The following is a 16,232-nucleotide window of genomic DNA, read 5'->3' as shown; positions in this document are numbered from 1 at the left end:
AGAAGAAGAGGTAAGCTATGTAAGAGATGGAGTCAGTTAAGGATGACATTAGGAAGTAGAGATTACAACCAAGCCTTGCACACGATCAAGAAGTAAAACCTGTCCAATTTATGCCAGCATGGAAATGGACATTAAACGATAATAATAATGATATCCACAGCTAGTTATTACATCTTGAAACATTTTTCAGAAAATTGCTTGTGATTAGATGTTTTTAAAACTTTATTTTGGTGAAAACCATGGTCAACAAAGCCTTCACATTTTACATATTTTTGAAAGGTCCTTATTTGGCAGTTTAATCTGCAGGCTGGGGGGTGATATTAGAAACACCAAGTTAATAGATCATTAAAACTTATTGAAATGATTCAAACGGTGTAAATATGAGTCATGAATGGTTTGAAACTGTTGAACAAAAGTAAAGTTGAGCTCAAAATCAAAAAAATCGCCTGGAATCGCTAATACTAAAAAAATGAACTGAAAGAATATTGAAAGGAAAATGACAGACTAGTAAACAAGTTAGAAATAATTCAATCAATCAAGATAGATAGCGCGTGGCAAAAGTAGTGTCTCCTATTTTTTATTCTGCCCGAATGGATCAAATGGGATTATACAAATTGCACTGTTATGATTACTGAACTTATGCATTCATTATCTGAACATTACATTTTTGTTGCAAATATTGACGGTGTGAAACTCTTAAAAAGCAAACCTTGTCATAGACGTACGTCAGAAGCAGAAATATGTCATTGAATTCCAATGATTGTGATTGTGTATTCATAAATACAGGTTGTACAATCTTCTACAGCAAAATCACTATCCATCTTGCTTAAAATAGAAAAGGCTTCTAACCATCCAAACAAACCATTGAATCTGTATAACATTGCATAATGGCAATTTGCACACAGTTCAGAAGTGCTTTTGAATCCACCTAAACAGAAAGACAAAGGTTTTCTAGTGGAAAAATTCATAATTTGAATATTGAATGTTTTCTTTGTTTAGGATGATCAGAATAGGTTATTTTAAAAATAGTAACATTGTCTTTCTGTTAAACACAAGAGAAGAAAAATGCTTTTGAATTAGAACCTACATTTTTTTAGTTTTCTGAAAGATTTTAAACAATGTATGCGGGTCATTCCAAACCATTCTACTTTTTAACTCAAAAAGTTGAAAAACTACAAAGACAGAAGTGGTACCATTAAAATGCGCAAGATTTTGTACACAATTTATTTTTTTACATATTCAGCACAATTCTCAATGTACTTTTGCTAAAAATTCAATGACGTGGCCCTGCTTCTGACACGTCTTTGACAGGGTTTGTTTTCTTTGTCTCACACCGTTAATATCTGCAACATAGAGATGAAACATTCAGGTCATAAGTGGATAAGTTCAGTCATCATAACAATACAATTTGTAATCACCTCTTATCTACTTGGGCAGAATAAAAAATAGGAGGCATTACTTTTGGAACGCATAACACAAAAATGATATTGTTATGGATTCCACTATCGACTTCACAGAAGATATCTGTTTGATATGGTGTTTTTATTTATATGAAAAAGAAAATCTTCATAAACAAATAAGTCAGGTGAATTTTACTTTGCGTTTTAAAATGTAAAAAATATTGCCAGTATTGCTCGAACATTTTTTGATAAAATTTATATTAAGCTACAATAATTATATCTGTTTTTAATTTTATGTAGTAGTAGTAAACTATCATATCTGTTTTTAATTTTACATAGTGGTAGTAGCAGCAGCAAAAGCAATAAAATGATTTTGCTTTTTATTTTTATGAAAAAGAAAAAAATTTCATAAAATGAATTTTACTTTGTGTTTTAAGTAAAAATGTAATAATATTTTTGATTGCAAGCATTGCTATGAAATACAAAGGAATTGAACATTTTTAAATAAAATTGGTATTAAAAAAAAAGTTGAATTTTCAAACGAGCAAAGTATAAAATTATTTATGTATTGTAGTGTATCAGGCAAAGAGGCAAATGATCATGATGACAGCGAAGAGAAAACCTTTTCCATTATGTACATGTATGAAATTTGAGAGTAACACGAAATCCAGGTGTTGAGATGCTTGCAGAACCTGTGCTTTGAATAAGCAATGCAGTGGTGGCCTGCCTAGCATAATATTTCAACAAACCTTGAAAATATGCATTATATAATGAACAGGTCTGTTCTTAGCAGATTACATGTACATAAGTCTATAAAGCATACACTTCATATAATGTTCTGCGTCTATTGATATTAAACTGTCAAAATAAACGTGTGTTTCATATGCATCGAAGTACAATAAACAATTGAATGTCTTATCAGTTCTATAACTTATATAGAAGGAAAACAAAACTATTTAGCTGATTTAACTTTATCTGTTCTCATGATTTACATCAGACTAGATTTTGCTGTTCATGATGATAAGGTTTAAAAATGTTTTTTTGGCAAAAACAGACGGTTGTCAAATTATATGTAACATTGGATTAATTTACTATTTAAATTACTTACGAAAAAGTATGTTATTAAAAAAACTCTTTAGTGTAATGCAACTTTTATCTTAGAGCATAATCATGTTGACACACTAGTTCTCACTAGATCACCGAAGTTAAGCAACCTTGAACCTGGTCAGTACTATATGGGTGACCATTTGGGACTTTCAAGTGCTGTATGTGCTTTATGCTTATGTCGGCATTGTTTCCAGTCATCCTGGACTTCTCCTTGCCACTGGACTCAAACAGTGCCAATTCAGGAGAGGTGTGGTTGGAGATTGTGCAACGCTTGTCTCACAATTATATGCGCAGTTGCCCCTACAGCGGGTATCCTTTGTCTTTTGAGACTGAAAGGAGGCATTGAATATTTTAGAACTAAAATTATGATTGACTTAAATTTCTGCTGAAGTTCAATTTGAACATTGTGGGCTTTTATTCATAAAGCTACTTAAAGTAAACTAACTGTTAAAACAATTGAAAGTCTGCTAATTGTTGGATTTAAATTGGTTTTCTTCTGAAAAATATTTTTTCTTACACATGCAACGCAATTTTATGCAATTACTAAATTCTGATTTCAGGTATTGAGCAATACACTATTCCAGAATTGGACATTCCAAAAAGTGATGCCTCCTTTCTTTTATTCTGCCCAAATGATGAGAAGGGGTTGCAAATTGTATTTTTATGATGACTGAACTTATGCATTCATGACCTGAAAGTTTCACCCCTTTTGTGCAGATATTGACGGTGTGAGATACTAAGAAAGTAACCTCTGTCATGGACATGCGTCAGAAGCAGAATTCCTCCATACAGAAAAATATTATTGAACCGATCAACATTCATCAGTGCCTGTTGAACATTTACGAAGCTGATGCAGTTGATGTCAGCAGTTATTGGTTTCATCGATTTCAGAGTGGCGACAGATGTGAGTGACAAAGAACACTCCAGACTTTTACGACTGAGGTATCAAAACAGGCTAGCAAAAGTGCCTTGAGTGACTATGTAGAAAAATTCTGGAGCATAAAAGGTCGTTCATTTAAATGGTACCACTCCTGTCTTTGTAGGTCTTCAACGTTTTAATTTTTGAATTACAAAATAGAAGACCTTACATTTGGAATGATCCTCGTGAATAATGTTTATAGTGGTATTTTTATTGGCTAATGTGAAAATGAAAAAAAAAAGAGGTTAGTGGAATAAAGTGAATTTTTACTTTTAACGGTTACCCTCTTCCAGAAAATATTGGTGAAAATGCATTTTATTTAATATCTAAAATAGCAATAAAATTAAAGTATTTTCTGTGAGAAATGTACATTAGAAAACATTTATTTTCATTAATCTTTATAAGCAAGTTAACAATCAAGAACAATCTGTTAAAAAACCCCAAAACATTCATGTCTGCTTAAAGCAGAAGGTCCTCCATTTTGGAGTGCAACAAATGTTGATGTGTTGATCTCAATACAATCCGTTTTAGACATGACCGGATGGATGACATTACGATTTTTTTATCAGGTTGTGTCAATCCGAATGATATATATATATATATATATATATATATATATATATATATATCTTTTTTAATTATCGAAAGCAGTAAAACGTTACAGAACTATAATTCCTCTGCTAAGAATCTTAGCAAAATCAGATTTTTCTACCAAATAGAATGGTTAAAAAATGAATAAGTTATTTTACTTTTGGTTGCTATTAAATGATGACATGTTGAGGTTGATATACCATAAAACAAACCAATTTGACAAAATGTCTGTTTGCACGTAGCGGGTTTTTATCTGTTTTAATGTGGCCTTCTAACAGGTGAATTACTGCATTCCGATGCCAAAAACTATGTTACAAAAGTCAGTTGCTGTTTGCTTATTTTTTCATTTTATATCCTTTGCACTTTATTTTATTTAAAGATGTTAATTTTTCTGAAAAAAAAGTGGAGGGAGGAGGGTTGAAATAATGAACTATTCCAAACCAAAATTCATGCATTATAAAATAATAAACATGTCACAAAAAATAATTTAAACACACCGATTCTTTCATTAGTGAAGTTAATATTGTTCAAATAACTGTCAATACTGTAGAAAACAATGTGCTTTTTTACCCCCCCCCTCAAAAAGTTTTATACTTTTGGAGAAATGTGAGCATATTTGTGAATAAAAATAGTTTATTTTGCTCACTTGTGTCACTGCTGGATTTTCTTGCCCATAAAAATACGACCACGAATTGTTAAAACATTGAATTAACGTTACTTTCCACGATTTATACAATAAATTAAAGTTTAATTTTAGGATAAGAAATACAATTTGTAACTAAACAATCAATTTTATCCAAAATGTGGATTAAAAACCAAACGAATCCAAGAAATATTCCAATGATTTTTACATTGCAATTAAACAAATTCACCCTACTATTTCACGTTCACGAGGTTTCTAGACATAATATACTGTCATTCTTGAGTAGCACCTCGGGTTCAACAGTAATTTTTTTTCAACAGTAACTATTGCTGCCTTTCACACTTAGAATTAAAGAAGACCGATATTGAGAAATAAAGGTACAGTTATAAGATATTTTTAATATTTTATCTTGAACAAAATTGGGTAATTTTTTTTACTTTCTTTCCACCTTAACACTCACCTTTAAAATGATGACTTTATAGATGTTCGAGTATGCTGAAAACGAATATCACACTTAAATTTGGAACATTCAAATAGTTTTCTGGATATAAAGACATTTATTCCAATGTATTACTTAATAAATGTCAGTGGCGTTCCTCATTTTTAACATGGGGAGGAGGGGGTGTTTTGTAACACGCATGCGCATTAGTACTTTTCAGTTGGGGGAAAAACGTGGCCTCCAATAAAAACATAATATATTGCATTGGATAATAAAGGTCTTAATATCCAGAAAACTACTTGTCCGACCCAAATTTAAATGTGATATTTGTTTTCAGCATACCCGAAAATCTTTGAAAGTCGTCAATTTAAAAATGAATGCTTAAGTGAAAAGAAAGTAAAAAAAAAATATCCCAAATTGTAGTTATTGAATCAATACATATTACATATAGCCATGGCCTCAGTATACGAAGGCAACAATATAACTCGATGTTTTGGTCATTTTTGATTTTGCTGGTTTAAGGTGCAATTGAAATTCAGTGACACGTACTTAAATTATTTCAGCATTTATTTTTTTGGCATTTTATTAAAATAAAACAAGACAATCACAAAATCTTCAATCTAAATAACTCAAAAAGGAAAAATTTGTTGTGTGGATGAATTTGAGTGTTCCAAGTCTTAATGGAGCAAAAAGTGAAATAAATTACAAAATGTCGATTTTTTTTTTTGATTTTTTTTTTGAACAAACGGTTTTTGAATGTGTTAAATATTGACAAATTTTCCTTGTGACTTCAGTGGGATATAAGTAATAATAGGGCCAAAGACTTCAAAGATATAACAGTTTTGAAAGTAAATATAACTTTTACGGTGTTTAACAGTGAATTTCAAATGATCCTTTATTGTAAAAAAGTGTATTAAAAAAGTAAACGTATATTACCAATTCTAATGAACTTTTAATTTTCTTATATTTCTTATAATTTTCTAAACTTTTTATTTTATTACATTTAATTTTTAAGATATATATTTACTCAACAGTAGGTGATGTTCCTTGGAATGTGAATGACAGGCAAGACTTCCCAGATTTCCAGCAAAAATCTCTGCTTCTTTCTATAACCGTTGCAAATCAATTTGTATTCTCGCAACAGCTGTTTATTATTATTATCCAGAATTATTATGTGAATTTCCACACAGGCCATCATCAAATATTTCTTTGAGAACAACCTATGGTGCCCCCTGGAGTCTGTGACAACAAGTCTACCAAATTTCCAGTACTCCCCACCTCTTTCAATAACCCTTGTAAATGAATTTGCATTATCGCAACAGCCGTTTACCATTGATTTCTCGTTGGCAGCGACTATTGGTCTTCACTGGAATTTTGGTGGCAGTTAACTTCTCTAAGTTCCCAGTCCTCTTTGCACACATCCAGTGGAAGTATGGTTAGTGTTTTCTCTCCGGTCTTTCCATCCTTCTGAACCCTCCATGACTATTTGGTATAGTGCCAGTTGATGCCAACACTTTTGTTTTTTTTTTTGGGGGGGGGGGATTATTATTATTATTATTATTATTATTATTATTATTATTATTTGCAGCTGCTACTTCCTTTAATCAAGATAATAATAGATTTTAGTTTTGCTTAAATATTATTTAAATATTAGATTGGTGCAAAAATAATGTCGCTTTTTTGACATGAAGTTGAACGTCAAAAAACATTATTTTTGCACCAAGCTAATAAAACTAAAACCTTAACATTATACGAACTCATCTAGGATGTTATTCCCACAAGTGTATCATCTATGATAACATTAATAATTAGAATAATCTAAACTACCAATCCTCATAAAATAAAAAAGAAAACAAAGTTGAAAACATTTAAGCTAGAAGAGATATTCATATACCCTATAACAGAAAATATTCTTCCAAGGCTTACAAATATTTTTTGGAAACAGTTAAAAATTATTTATTCATATTAGTTTTACTTTTGCCTTTTCTCCTTTTTTAATGAGATTTTGAAAATTTGGTGCTTATTCAAATCGACACTTATGGTGGCAATTACAAGTAAAAAATTTATATATATACAAAAATGTGTGTATGATGTACGTACTTGTTACAGGACGAAGATGTCATTCCAAAAATAACATAAATTGATCAAGTATTTTTTTTTATATTAAGAAAATCGAAATTTACGATTTTTAGCTATTTTATTACTAAACTGGATTGAAAATAATGCTGATTTTTTACTTCGACACTTCAATTTGAGTTGTCTCCTCTTATTTATTTCATCAAATTACATCATGGCCGACTATAACACTACGATTAACATGTGATTTTCTGAAAAAGAAAAACTACCTGATCAAATTACGTGATTTTTGGCATATGACATCTTCGTTTTTCTTTACTTTTAATCGCCACCATGAATGAAAATTTGAATAAGCACCGAAAATTTTATACAGAATAAATAAATACTTGTTTAAAAACGATTTTGCAAATAAAGGCACACATTTTAAATTAAACGAAACTGGCGATTAAAAAAAATATAAGCATCCATTATTTTTTAGAAATTAAAAGAAAAATTCTTCATACGATTGGAGGGGATAGGATAATGGCTATAGGAAAAATAACTTTGATCAGTTTGAAATGATGATTGGAAAAAAGATAAATAAATAAATAACGTTTTAAAACTCACCATTTTTTGAAGTGGTTATTTGTGCGTTAATTGAATATATAGGGAGACGGGTTTTTAACGAAGATGACGCGACTTTATAGACTGAGAGACCAAAACAGGGTGATGGCACCACAGACTGTGGGTCGGAAAACCAAAATATTGCGATTTGCGCACCGCAAACTGAAAGAAGAAGAATCAGTGAACGATATACGATATGCCGGCCACTATATTTTACCATGCGACCATTTATGGCACAGGCCCGCCCGATACCACCGCATCTTTCTGGCTTCCTGTGGGTCGGCCCCACCTTCTTTTGCTTTCAGACTTTTTTTTCTTCTTCATGAAAAGAAGAACCAAGAAGATTTTGGTTTTGGATTTTTCGGTCTTTTTTTTTTTCTTCTTCTCTGTTATTGATGCCATTCCTCTCCATTTTCACATGTAACGTGATTATCGCTTCTATTTACAAAAATGGGTTCTTCACTTGGTGTCATGGAAATTTGAACAGTACATTGTTTTCTATTTAATTCGTTTATTTTAGTGCGATGAACTTTGTGCGTCTATTCTTTTCTTTAATACTATTTTGAAGAATCCAAATAATAAAACAAGATGACCTGCGTGTATGTGTGTTTCTCGCCTCCACGTGATTTTGCCACATTGAATTCATACATTTATTTGCTGTCAATTAGAAATTTAGTGAACTCGAATACAAAATAAAGGAAAACTAAAACGAATTCTTAATAAACCTAGATTAAAGTAAAGGTAAATTTGTTGTTGGTGCTACCCCACCTCCTGAGATTCTTCTATGAACACGCTGAAAAATTTGTCGAGAAAAAGAAAAACTCACTAAAGTAATTATTTTAGAATCAAGTGTGAGAGGAGCAGTTTCGTATATAAATTTAACGTAAAATGGCTATTTTCGGGCCATTCTAACATTTTAAGACTATTAAGTAAATCTGTTATCACTAACCCTAAATCCGACTGGCAAAGTCGTAAAAACATGCTTAAAAATTAGACCCCCCCCCAAAAAAAAATTTATCTCCCTTAAGAAAAAAGAAAAAAATCGTAGTTAACTGTCCTAAAATTATAGCATTGTCTGGAAATGGGATCATTTCATGCTAAATTTATATGCGAAATTGATCCATGAGGCAAAGAAGCTGACTAGTCGAAACCTGACAATTTAAACAAGTTTTATTCTTACTTATGTAGAATAAATGCAAGAAAAAAACATAAAAAATAATTTGAACAACTTTTAAAAGTTATTTAAATTATTTTGCATATATATATATATATATATATATATAGCATCTACATGAATAAAAAAAGAGTTGTTTAAATTGTCATGTTCCGACGAGTCAGCTTTGCCTCGATTCGTTCTGAAAATAAAATAAGTTGTTTAGATTACTTATTTATTTATTTATTTTTTTTTTGCCTCATTTCGTTACGTTACACTCTGTTGGTTTTTGGTCGCAAAGTCAAGGCTGCTTCAAACTTACGGCCTTGTTGAGGGCAGCCATCTTTGATTCTTACTCTATTAAATTGTTTACATTTTTATCGTGCATTTCTCTAATTCATATGGGTAAAATAAATTAAATTTTTACTTGAAATGATTCTTCAGGTAATAATGTTTAAGATGAGAAACATTTTAAATGCCTTTTTTCTGATATCACCCGCACACCTTTCGCGACATTAACTTTTAATTTAACCCGTCTAAGATCGAAATCAAAGGGGATAACTGCAACTAAAATATACGCAATTTTTGAAAATGGACACCAAATTTGGCATTTGTACGAACATTTTTAATTTTATTTTTAAAAAAATCAAACAATCATTGTTATTTAAATAAATCAATTTTATTAAAACATGTCAGTTAAATAAATTTATTATTTTCTTAAGTCCGTTGTAAATTCTATTTTTAATTATAACTAGCAGTTCAGCCCAGTTTTGCTTGGGCCCTATGTACTGTTCATAATTTTATGTGCATATGTATATATATATATATATATATATATATATATATATATATATATATATATTAAAATGTTTGAATCATGTCCAGGTAACCTACATCTAAAATTTCAAGTGTAGACCCAAAATTGACGAAGGAATTTGATAGTCTGCAAAGGTCAACTCTTTCAACTTTGCCTTCTTGGCAGCAAAATGTTTGCCCAAAATCTGATTAAAAAGCTTTCTGCATGTCTGAATACCCTTAATGTAAAATTACAAATGTTTAAATCCAAAATTGGCTGAATAGTTTGATAGATACCGCCAAGGTCAATTCTGTTAAACTTTGACCCCTTGGCAGCCAAATTTTCCGCCAAAAACCGATTAAAAACTTGCCCTATCTCTGAATGCACTTAATGTAAAATTTCAAATATTTAGACCAAAATTGTCTGAGTAATTTAGTAGAGACCATAGAGGTCAAATCTTTTTTAACTTTGACCCCAATTTTGACCCCATATTTATTGTTTTGGGCTAAAATCAAATTAAAAGTTTGATCCATGTTCAAGTAACCTACATCTAAAATTTCAAGTGTTTAGACCTAAAATTGGCAAAGGAGTTTGGTAGAGTTTTCAAGAATAAAATCGTTGGACTTTGACCCCTTGACAGCCAAATTTCTGACCGAAAACTGATTAAAAAGTTTTTTCCAAATCCCAATACCCCTTATTGAGTCTGTAGACTGAAAATTGACAGAGTAGTTATGTAGGGAAATGTACACATACAAACACACACAGACAGACAATTTCACTTTTATAGATATACTAGCAGTTCAGCCCGGCTTTGCTCAGGACCTATGTACTGTTCATAACTTGTCCTACGTGTGAATACACTTTATGTAAGATTACAAATGTTTAGACCAAAAATTGTTTAAGTAATTTTGTAGAGACCGTAGAGGTAAATTTTTTATAACTTGGACCCTAATTTTGACCCTTTAACATTATTTTGGTCTCAAATCAAAATAAAAAGTTTTACCCATGTCCAAGTTACCTACATCTAAAATTCCAAGTGTTTAGACCCAAAATTGGCAGAGAAATTTGGTAGCATCTGCAAAGGTCAACTCTTTAAACTTTGACCTTTTGGCAGCCAAATTTTCGCCCCAAAACTGATTATAATGCTTGCCGCATGTCTGAATACCCGTTATATATAAATTTTCAATGCTTAGGCCCAAAATTAGCTGAGTAATTTGCTAGACACCGCAAAGGTCAAATCTTTTTAACTTTGACCCCTTGGTAGATCAAATTTTCGACCCAAACCGATTAAAAAGCTTGCCCTATCTCTGAATACCCTTTATGTAAAATTTCAAATGTATAGACCAGGAATTGGCTGAGTAATTTGGTAGAGACCGCAGAGGTCAATTGTTTTTTTAACTTTGATCCCAATTTTGACCCCTTAACATTTATTGTTTTGAACTCGAATCAAATTAAAACGTTTGATCCATATCTAAGTAACCTACATTTAAAATTTCAAGTGTTTCGACCCAAAATTTGCGAAGGAGTTGGATAGAGTTTTCAAAGGCCAAATTGTTGAACTTGGCAGCCAAATTTCTGGCCGAAAACCGATTGAATAGATTTTCCCGCATCTCAATACCCCTTATGTCAAATCTCAAGTCTTTAGACTGAAAATTGAAAGCGTTATTTGGTAGGGAAATGTGTACACACACACACACACACACACACACACACACACTTTTATAGATATATAGATAGATTATTTTTCTACTGAACCATCTTTCGTAATTTTTGGAATTAATATTAATTTGGTATTGATATGCAATAAGAAAAACATTATTAATTAAGTAAAACAACGCATGCACGTTGTTCAACTATTTAAATGTTCAATTTGTCTTTTTTGTTTATGAAAATTTGGCTATAATTATCAATTTGGCCTTTTTGGGCCTCAAATATTTTTTTAGTCTGACAACCCTGAAGACGACACTCCTTTGTAAAGAAGCACAAAAAAAAAAAAAAAAAAAAGAAATTTATCTTCTAATGCAACCGTATATGAAGCAATCCCCGCCCATCTTAATTAATTTTTCATTTTTTGTTACTGAATTGTTGTAGAAATTTTGGTGGGGATATATTTCTACTTCTTTTTTCCTCTTCTTCCTTTCTCTTAAATTTGCTTACTGCTGCTGATGTTGTTGGTCATGTAACTAATTTCTGCTGTTAATTGATCTGCGCATTCCCACGTTTTGTGATAAAATTCAAGCTGAAGTTGGCAGTTCAAACTGGACACTTGAAATGTGTTGATGTGTTTTCTTCTCTCCGTCTAAACAGGATGTTAAAAATGTTGAAGTGAACTCATCTAAGTTTTCTGGTGAGGTTTATGATGGTGAAGTGAGTGCGTCTAAGTTTCCTGATGAATTCGTATCTCGCTGAGAAAAATCTACTTCAAGTAAATCCAAGAAATCTGTCGAGGACTTGGCAGTGAAATATGTCGGAAAAATACAAGCTTGCAGGAGAGAAGACACATGGGAGAAATATTCTCACTAGGAAAGATTGAATTGAAAGTGTCTATCACTATAACTGGATATTTTCTTCTAAGGCCTGAAGAAAATGGATACATCTCAAGTTGCAGTTTTTCTAAGTCAAAAGAAAAGAATATTTCTATTCTAACCGGAATCACAGAAGGAACTAGGAAGTTTTTTTTTTTTACCGGACGTCTTGCCTCTTCAGAGAAGGTTATTATATGAAGAACTATGTGTATTTTTCTTCAGGTTATTCCTTCAGGAAAATGAGGAAATAAATTCATTGTTATAAAAGAACACTCTCAGAACATTATTTCAGATAATAAATTGTCTTTGTTTGCAGATATTTCAACTAATCTACATGTTGTACAAGTGATAATCCCCCATATCTTCTTTAGTTTCGTCTTTTTTTCAATTTTTTCAATGGATTATTATAAAATAGAGACTAAGCTACCAGATTATTAAAATAAAAGAAAAAAGAAAGATCAATATTTAAATATTTGTAGGGGGTGCTCAGTTTCTAATACAACATTCTAGTAAACTGATCACCCATTTTAGAACCACTCAACGTTTTTAAGCCAAACTCACAAAGTTAACCTTTTTTTAAGCAGTTTGGACTTTTTTAAAATTTTGCTTGGAATTTGCCCTTTTTCGATTATTTTATATACATATTTATGATTATTATTTTTTTTAAATTTTATTACATTTTCACCTCAAACAAGGCACGTTGCCACTTTAATGTAGGGGGCTACTATCGGGGACATAAGCTACAGGGGTACTATGTAGGGAGTTGGGCAGCAAGATGTCAGTTCACATTACACTTGAACTTCTGCTTGTTAGTACAGTTGGGGAAGCAGGGACCCGGAAGGGAATTCCAAAGTCTAGCAGTTCTGGGGAAGAAACTACTGGAGTAGAAGGCTCTCTTACATCTATGGATCTCTACTGTGGAGGGGTGGGATTTAGCTGCTTGTCGAGTTTGTTGGGGGTATTTTCATCGAGGGTGTACAAGTGCTTGCAATTCGTCAGAGCATTCACCATTAAAGTACTTGTAGACCAGGCAGAGGGATGATACATTTTGTCGATGGGACAGAGGCTGAAGCTTAGATGACAGTTCAGGACCTATCAGATTGGCGACTCTCTTTTGAACCTTGTCTAGGAGCGAGAGACTAGTAGCAGATGCACCAGCCCAAATATGACAACAATACTCCATATATGGGCGAATGGTGGTCTTATAGAGGTACAGGATACTTTCGGGCATTAGTAGCTTTCTAGCACAGTAGAGAGAACTTACCTTTTTTGCAGCAGTCTTGGTAATACTCTCAATGTAATTGTTCCAACTCATGTTTCCCGTGAACGTTAGGCCAAGGAGTTTAAAAGATGTACTTTCAGATAAAGAGTCATTGGCCATTGCTATTGGTGGTAGGTTTCTTGTAATTATTGAATGAAACAAGTTTAGTCTTGGCAGCATTGAATGTAACCATCCATTTTTGTCCCCATTCCACTACAGATCAGAAGTGATCCTCTAGTGTTTCTGCCATTTCTTTAGATATATATTCAGTTGCTTTCCTGTCATGTCTGTTGTAGAGCATGGTGTCATCAGCATATATACCCATCAATTTTGTCAGGGACGTCATTTAGGAATAATAGGACGTCATTATTAGGAATAACAGAGGTCCAAGAATAGACCCTTGAAGCACTCCCGCATTTATATCATATTGTTTAGATGTACGACCGTCGAGGACAACCTGGATTTTTCTTTTATCTAGGAAGGATTTAATTATGTTAAGTATTCTTCCAGTGATACCGTATGATCTGATTTTCTTGAGAAGACCTTCATGCCATACCCTGTCAAAAGCCTTAGATACCGCTCTACCCTCCCCTGCTTTGTCCAATGAATGGTATACACGTTCAGAGATTACAGTTAGGATTTCTGCTGTGGAATGGGCTTGCCTAAATCCATATTGTTGGTCAGTCAGAAGTTTAGCATCTGTAAGGTGATGGACTAGAGATTGGTTAATTATGGTCTCAAATAGTTTGGTGAAAAGTGTGAGGAGGCTAATGGGGCAATAATTTACTGGGTCAGTTCTTTCGACAGAATTCTTGAAAACTGGTACCACAGAAGCAGTTTTCCAGCAGGCAGGAAAGCAAGATTCATTAAGGCATGTGTTGTGAAGTTTGTAGAGAATGGGAGCTACTTCGGCGGCACACTTTTTTAATAGCACAGCCAGGATGAGATGAGGTCCACATGCTTTTGCAGTGTCAAGATTTCTTATGATAGCATACACTTGAGCAGGGGTGATTTTCAGGTCATCTAGTCTGGCGTCTGTCTGCAAAGGAAAGAGGGAGGTGGTGGTTAGCAGGATCCAGTGTGGAGTTAGAGGCAAACCGACTGGCAAGCATGTTAGCCTTCTCGGTTGCTGAACAAACAACCTCATGATTGTTGGATAGTGGGGGAATTGTTGATTACCCATTATTTACTACACTGTTGTAGATTTTCCAGAAGTCACAGGTTCCTAATTTCTGTGCTTCAATGCGTTTTTTGGTGCTTTCAGTAAATTCTCTCTTAGCTGTCACTATTTCTTTCTTACAGTGACTTCTGGCTTCTATATACTTCTGTCTGTTTGAACTGGACTTATGTCGGTTAAATCTGTAATACACATGCTGCCTTTGTGCTATGGCATCTGCACAAGTTGAAGTTAACCATCGGGGAGAGTAGGGCTTGCTATAAAATTTGCGCGTGGGAACATGTGCTTCAATTGCCGTTTTGAACCATTCAGTGGTCTCATTTGCACACTGTTCAGCAGGAAGTGAAAAGATATTTCGCTATGGGGCGTCTCTGATGAGATCCCTGATGGCTTCCCAGTCAACCTTTTTATAATATCTTGTTGTTTTGAGAACTTTTAGCTCTAGAGTTTAGGGCGATTTGAACCATTATCACTGCATGATCGGCGTTCCCAAGTGGACTGTGGGCATTTGTTACACAATCATCGGGAACTGTGGTTGGAAACAGATCTAGAAGTGATGCGTGTTGTTCTTGCTGGTCCGCGAAACGGGTTGGAAACGTAACCATCTATGATAGGGAATAAGATATAGAAAAGTTATGTGTTATGGTACCAGCTGCATCTGTGTAAGTAGAAAATCCAAGCCAGTTGCCGTGGTGGACATTGAAGTCACCAAATACATGCATTTGTGCATTAGTGTCGAGGGAAAGTACTGTATCTATGCTGTCAAAGACTTTGTTTATTAGGGTACAGTTCTGGGTCGAGGAAGAGTGGTAGAGAAAATAAAAGTAGCTAATGTTATGTTGCATGTTAAGTCTAAAGCACATAATGACTTGATCGTCCGATTCTAGTTTTGTTTCTCTAGTCAAGGGGAGGATGTTTTGAATATAGACTCCAAGCCCATGCATATGTCTGTCAGAGTCCTTGCGGCAGAGTGGGAGATATCTGGGCATGTTAAAGTAGTTAGAGGGGATGAAGGAGTGTAGGTTAGTCTCACTTAGTGCTAAGATATCTAGGGTGTTTGTTAGGAAAAATGCTTCAACATCATTTAAATTAGTTCTAAGCTCACGAATGTTCGTAAATGCAAGCCTCAAGAGAGCAGACAGGTTGGTTATTATCTTCAAGATTCCTCACCTGACATTTACAAAGGTTTTGCCTAAACGAATTTTCTTTTTCTTTTTTTTTCTTTTTCGAATTTCTTTTAATACATAATCTTCAAGTTTCATCACCCAACATTTACAATTTTTAAATTAACAGGAAACTTTGGTATACTTACGTGTGTGCACAGTTTCTAATATAATAAATCACACACATCGTTTTTAAATAAAGGATTTTTCATTTATAAATCTAAGGGCAATATTTAATAACCAATGTGTGCTAGAATATCAACTAAAGAATTACTTTTAAAAAGTTGATTTTTAGTAGTATTCTGATCTGTGTCCCGTATTGTTGTTGCATACGCAAAAACAAACATGGCAACCAAAAGCTCAAATCAGCAGTTGGTTT

The 16,232-nt window shown here is 33.1% G+C and overlaps 1 protein-coding gene across 4 annotated transcripts in view; it reads right to left on the bottom strand.

Moving 5' to 3' along the window:
- Nucleotides 1–16,232, bottom strand: part of LOC145293097 (troponin C) — a 199,487-nt gene that overhangs the window by 78,620 nt on the left and 104,635 nt on the right. The window contains exon 1 of one of the 4 annotated variants that reach the window (XM_080139473.1): nucleotides 7,782–7,976. The exons of 2 other annotated variants lie outside the window; for them this stretch is intronic. In XM_080139473.1, the coding sequence (XP_079995599.1) occupies nucleotides 7,782–7,784 (3 nt within the window). In that variant the 5' untranslated portion in view covers nucleotides 7,785–7,976. Of the gene's footprint in view, nucleotides 1–7,781; nucleotides 7,977–16,232 lie in introns of those variants that run through there. One more of the 4 variants, XM_080139471.1, reaches the window with a different exon arrangement.

This window comes from Euprymna scolopes, chromosome 14 (assembly GCF_053919585.1).
Source record: "Euprymna scolopes isolate OS-2025 chromosome 14, ASM5391958v1, whole genome shotgun sequence".
NCBI lineage: Eukaryota > Metazoa > Mollusca > Cephalopoda > Sepiida > Sepiolidae > Euprymna > Euprymna scolopes.
Note: the sequence above shows the minus strand (reverse complement) of the source record. Positions and strands in the feature narration are given on the sequence as shown.